The sequence below is a fragment of the Nyctereutes procyonoides genome, unplaced genomic scaffold (genome assembly GCF_905146905.1).
Source record: "Nyctereutes procyonoides isolate TBG_1078 unplaced genomic scaffold, NYPRO_anot_genome, whole genome shotgun sequence".
Classification (NCBI taxonomy): domain Eukaryota; kingdom Metazoa; phylum Chordata; class Mammalia; order Carnivora; family Canidae; genus Nyctereutes; species Nyctereutes procyonoides.
In genome coordinates, this window is record NW_026575122.1 from 13044057 (window position 1) to 13050056 (window position 6000).

The following is a 6000-nucleotide window of genomic DNA, read 5'->3' on the forward strand; positions in this document are numbered from 1 at the left end:
ACTTTTTCAACTTTATGATGGCGCGAAGGTGATACACAATCAGTAGAAACCATACTTAGAATTTTGAATTTGAATCTTTTCCCCAGGCTAGCAATGGTCAATTGCCAAGGAACCATAAAGTAAACAATCGATAGTTACAACCATCTTGTACCTACACCTCCATTCTGTTACTTGCCTTCAGTACCGTCCTCAGTAGGTTACAGGAGATATCCAATACTTTATTATAAAGCAGGCTTTGTCTTAGATGCTTTCGCCCAGCTACAGGCTAATGTCTAAGTGTTCTGATCATGTTTAAAGTTGGCTAGGCTAAGCTATGATTCTGTAGGTTAGGTGTTTTAAATGCATTTTTGACTTAATGATATTTTCAACTCACAATGGGTTTATCACAGTGTAACTCTATTGTAAGAAGAAGATCTGTACTTGTAATTCTCCACTCCCAGCATGCTCTTTCCCATTTGTGTCTTTAAAAAACTATTCTATCTGGGCAGCCCCGGTTGGCGCAGCGGTTTAGCGCCGCCTGCAGCCCAGGGCGTGATCTGGAGACCCTGGATAGAGTCCCATGGCAGGCTCTCTTCATGGAGCCTGCTTCTCCCTCTGCCTGTGTTTCTGCCTCTCTCTCTCTCTCTCTCTCTCTCTGCATCTCTATGAATAAATAAATAAAATCTTTAAAATAAATAAATAAATAAATAAATAAATAAATAAATAAATAAATAAAAACTATTCTATCTAAAACACCTGCTCCTCTTGCAAATTCAAACTTCTAAAGTCTCCTAAGGCCTAGTGTAAACATTCTGTAAAAGAGCTTCCCTGAGCTCACAGGACAGCCTGAGCGTCATACCATGTGTTCCTAGAACACACCTTCATTAAATCAATTCATATACTTGTCTTTCTTAGCTGGCTGAAAACTTCAGAACGTGCACTGTGCTGGCCTTCCAAGAGCTTGGTGCTGGGTTACAGCAGACCAAAGGCCAGCCCTTGACTCCAAGGCCATGTCTCTAAAGCCCCAAGCCTAAAATGTGAGACTGTTTAGGTTCCCAAACCCCACAACACCCACTGCACTCCCACAAATATGACACAGGGTAAATTAAAAATAAAATAATTCTGTGATAACCATTTACTGACTTTCTGAGAGAAAGCACACAAATCTCAGTCCGAGAAACCATATAGACCTACTCACTAAACCCGGAGTCGAGAGCCAGCATTCAATACTGCTTTAATTAGCCTCCCTTCACACTGGCCTCAGCAGTATGAGAATAAACCAAGCATGAAATTCACACCTAGTTAAGAAGGCTCTTTTGGCTCATTTCTCTAGTCCAGTGGGTTTCAAACTGCTATTAGAATCATCTCAGAAAGAAAGAAAGAAAAAAAAATCATCTCAGGATTTTTTTAAAAATACTGATGCCAAGGCGTATGCCATCTGAACTCTATCAGGGTCTCTGAGACCAGACCTGGGCCTAGGCCTAGGCAGGCATGTTTTTAAAAGCCTCTTAAGGTGCTTTAACCAGCCCCAGGATTGAGAACACTCCTCTTCTCACCCCAGAATCTAGAGGTGGGTCAGGGGCACTGAGATCCCTTTAGGACTTCAGTCTGTAGCCTTGTCAGTGGAAAGAAGATTCAAAGCTTTAGGAAAGGTTCCTAATGTTTTGGTATTATAAAACAGCTCCTTGGAAAGATTCATGGACTCCCTAAGAATCTGCCATCCAGAAACAATGAGGAGAGCCTAGTATCCTGGAGGCACACAGTTTTAGGAAAGCCCTTATCACTCAGTTCAGCAGCTATGAAAGTCACTCAAGAAATATGGATGAGCTGGATCATCCCTTTACATTGTTTTCAGGCCAATTTATTCATCGGTCTCTTTCATGACTAGAAATAGTTTTCGTTATTAACCACAGGAGGACAGTATCGCAGCCAGAATTAAAATAACTAATGTAAAACTATGCCACGCTAATTCATATTTAGGAATTTCTCCAAAAAATCAACAAGGGCTCATTTAATACTTAATATCAAAGAAAATCTGCTGACCACATAAGTCAGAGATGCATTCAAATTCGTAAGGAGAGTCGAGACCTGAGGACAACCAAGCTTCCCTGCTGACCAACATACAGCTGTCCCCACTTTTCACAAGGACTACACAACAGTACCTGTTTTCATTAATCAGAAGAAATCCTAAGAGCATTTTCACTTGCATGAAAAAAGGCAAAAAGCAAAAATAGCGCCCAGTGTTTGTTTTAGGAATGGCTGTGCCACAGTCCTTCCCTGGAAACCATATCCAGCATCTCAAGCATAAGCCACCATAGCTTTGAACTGTGTTGGTAAGCATCTGTGCTGGATCTTAATTTACTTCGTGCATCTGTTAGCAAGATGTGTCCTAAGGTATCTGAGAAGCCTGAGGAGAAAAAAATGTTTTAATTGAAAAAAAAAAAAAAAGCAGCTTATGAGACGTTATTTTGGGGGTCTAGGAATGCTCAAAATTTTTTTCCCATATAAATTAATAACTGTTTCTTCACCTTATGCCATTTCAGATTACAGAAGACTTCACAGAAACACTACCTTCAAAGACTAGGGGAAACCTGTATTCGAAGTCACTTAAGAAACTATCCATCTAAGGAACGTTCCCCGAATAATTAGGAGTTACAAAATTCCTAAAAGCAGTCCTGTTTAGCAATTATAAGAACATTTTGAAAAATTAAAAGTAGATGATACCCGTTGCCCCCAGAAGTGGCAGGGGTACACTGCAGTTCCTCCAATTCCAAAAATATGCCTGGATTTGCGACTTTATTCACCAAGCCTGATCGAATCAAAACAAACAACTATCGATTCACAATCAGGAAAGAGAACAGGGCAGGCCCGGAGGCTCAGCGGTGCCGCCTTCAGCCCAGGGCCTGAGCCTGGAGACCCAGGGTCGATTCCCACGTGGGTCTCCCTGCATGGGGCCTGCTTCTCCCTCTGCCTGTGTCTCTCATGAATAAATAAATAAAATCTTTAAAAAAAAAAAGGGGGGGGGGAAGAGAACAAAAATCTGTTTTTGATCAACGTAACACTAAACTCACTTCCTGAGCATCCATTAAATAGGCTGGATCTCAAGAGTTTTATTCTGACTTGTTTGATGGTCAGAGGCTGAGCGCCTGCAAGCGTTAGCAGCAAATTGCCATTTGGTATTAGAAGAGGATTCGTACGGAGAGGGGGGGGTGCAAGGGCAAAAGCGGGCGGTGGTGCCGTGGCTCTGCGGAGCCGCCGCATCAGGCCGGGAACTGTGAGAAGCGCGAGCACGGGGATCCCTGGGTGGCGCAGCGGTTTGGCGCCTGCCTTTGGCCCGGGGCGCGATCCTGGAGACCCGGGATCGAATCCCACGTCGGGCTCCCGGTGCATGGAGCCTGCTTCTCCCTCTGCCTGCGTCCCTGCCTCTCTCTCTCTCTCTCTCTCTCTCTCTGTGACTATCATAGATAAATAAAAATTAAAAAAAAAAAAAAAGAAATAGCTTAAAAAGAGAAGCGCGAGCACGCGCCCCGGCCCGGCCCCGGCCCGGCCCCGGCCCCGCATCTCGGCGCGTCCCGGTGGGGTTTCCGAGCCGGCGCCGCGCCCAGGTGGCCGTGTTGTTAGCTCAACCACAAAGCAGCCGTTATCAGTTGTGAGCGCATCTGGACACGAATCTTCAAAGAAGTCACCGTGCAACCTCGGTCCTTGGCCAGCAAAATAACGGCCACTTCACTAAATTAAGATATTAAAACCTTTGATCCATTTAATTAGGTGTTGATCCTCTGCCAACAGAAGCAGGGGAAAAAAAAAAAAAAAAAAAAGACCCGAAACTGAAGGTTCCTGAAAATGATCTGAGGAGCTGGAGGACGTCAAGTTCGCAGGGGCACGGGGTGGCCTGGAGCGCGGCGCGGCGCGGCCCGGAGGGAGGTCGGGGCAGGTCACGCGGCGGCGCGGCCCTCAGCGGCCCTCAGCGGCCCCCGCCCCCCCGGCGTGCAGGGCTCGGAGCCATTCACAGGCGGGCCCCGCGGGTTCGCGGGGTCCCGGTCTCTCCCGGGCCCCGGGCGGCCGCTCACTCGCGTCCCGGGTCTCCGGGCGGCCGCGCGCGGGGCACACGCGGGGCACACGCGGCTCGGCCCCGAGGGGGCTCGGCTGCGCCCTAGGCCGCGGGGGGCGGGGGGGGGGGTCGGGGGGCCTCCCCGGGAGCCAGGCCCCCGGAGCCCGCCGGGGCCCCACGCGGCCGAGGGCGCCCGCCGCCGGGGACGCCGCGCGGGAGCGGAGCCGGAGCGGGTCCCGGAGCAGGTCCCGGAGCGGGCCTCAGCGCTTACCATGGCGCGGGCGGCGGGTCCTCGGGCGGCCGGGCCTGCGCGCGGGGCGGGGCGGGGCGGGGCGGGCGGGCGGGTTTGACTTTGGCGCCTACAGCGCCGCGGGGCGGGGGGGCGGGGGGGCGGCGGCGGCGGCGGGGGCGGGGCGGCGGCGGCCTCTGCCTGGGCGGCGCGCGGCGACCCCTGGCGGCCGAGCGGGGAGGTCGGCGGGAGGGGCGGGGCCTGCGGGAAGCGCGGAGGCCTGGGGCCTGGGGTTCTGCTGCTTCCTCCTCTTCGCCCCTGGCGTGCAATGGGACTCCTTTTTTTATTAAAGATTTTATTTATTTATTCATGAGAGACAGAGAGACACAGGCAGAGACACAAGCAGGCTCCATGCAGAGAGCCTGATGCGGGATTCGATCCCAGGTCTCCAGGACTATGTCCTGGGCCGAAGGCAGATGCTTAACGGCTGAGCCATCCAGGGATCCCCATGGGACGCCTTTTTCTCTATCATCTATCTATCTATCTATCTATCTATCTATCTATCAATAATCTTTTTTGTTTTTTTAAGATTTATTTATTTATGAGAAACACAGAGAGAAGAGAGAGAGAGAGAGAGGGAGAAGCAGGCTCCATGCCGGGAGCCCAATGCAGGACTCGATCCCCAGGATCATGCCCTGGGCCAAAGGCAGATGCTAAACCGCTGACCCACCCAGGGATCCCTTATCATCTATTTTTAAAAGAAACTCTTGAGCTCTCTCTCACTTTAGCCCGCCCTTTCTTCGCGCTGCAAAAACCTGGCCTAGATGTAGCTCGGAGGCAGAGGCCTAGGCAGTTCGCGGTTGAGTTGGGGGGGGGCGGGGGGCGGCGCCTAGGGCGCGATCCTGCTTCTCCTTCAGTCTCTACCTCTCTCTGTGTCTCTCATGAGTAAATAAGTAAGATCTTAAGGGACGCCAGGGTGGCTCAGTGGTGGAGCGCCTGCCTTCGGCCTAGGGCGTGATCCCGGGCTCCCCGCAAGGAGCCTGTTTCTCCCTCTGCCTGTGTCTCTGCCTCTGTGTCTCTCATGGATAAATAAAATCTTTATTTAAAAAATTGATTTTGCTAAAACTCAAATTTTTAATATGCTTCGGTTTTATCTTTTAACAGATGTCTTGAGACACTCCAAGTTTTGCAACATGATGAAGCAGGCAGATGTAGTATATAGGTTTTTAAGTATGATAAATAAACATGTGCAGCATCTGAGAAGTACTCATGAATTTGGATCTCATTTCTACCACCTAGCATTTTGGTACCCCAAAATGATGTTTAATGTACAAATTTGTTTTTACAAAACCCTATGCATTGTTTATTCTTTTTATCTGCTGCCTGCAGTGTGTGTGAAGATGGGCCAGGCCACACCCATAAGGAATTATGTTTTCATCAGAACTAATCTTCCATCTGAGCAACCCACCCTTCCCCTAGATCCTGCTCTAGGGCCCTGTTGCCCCTGCCCGGGCCACATCCCTCCCCATAAGCAAAGAATCTGCAGGGCCAAAGAGACATAACCACGTGTTACCCACAACATTCTAGACTAGGAGCCTGGAAACTCAGAATCCCCGGCCTGAGTTTTCCTCAAAATGAAGCCTGAGAAAAAGATGTGCTGGTAATTTATTTGGGAGTGAGGAAGCAGCAAGGGTGAGATGGGAAAGAAGGAAAAGCCACTAAACATGTGTGCACTTCTCAG

At 49.5% G+C, this 6000-nt stretch overlaps 1 protein-coding gene across 2 annotated transcripts in view; it reads right to left on the minus strand.

The window, feature by feature from the left end:
- MND1 (meiotic nuclear divisions 1) overlaps positions 1 to 4346 on the minus strand; it is a 61130-nt gene extending 56784 nt beyond the window's left edge. For both annotated transcript variants that reach the window (XM_055336675.1, XM_055336674.1), the window contains exon 1: positions 4302 to 4346. In XM_055336675.1, coding sequence (XP_055192650.1) covers positions 4302 to 4304 — 3 coding nt within the window. In that variant the 5' untranslated portion in view covers positions 4305 to 4346. The remainder of the gene's footprint in view (positions 1 to 4301) is intronic.
- Between the last annotated feature and the right edge of the window lie 1654 nt (positions 4347 to 6000).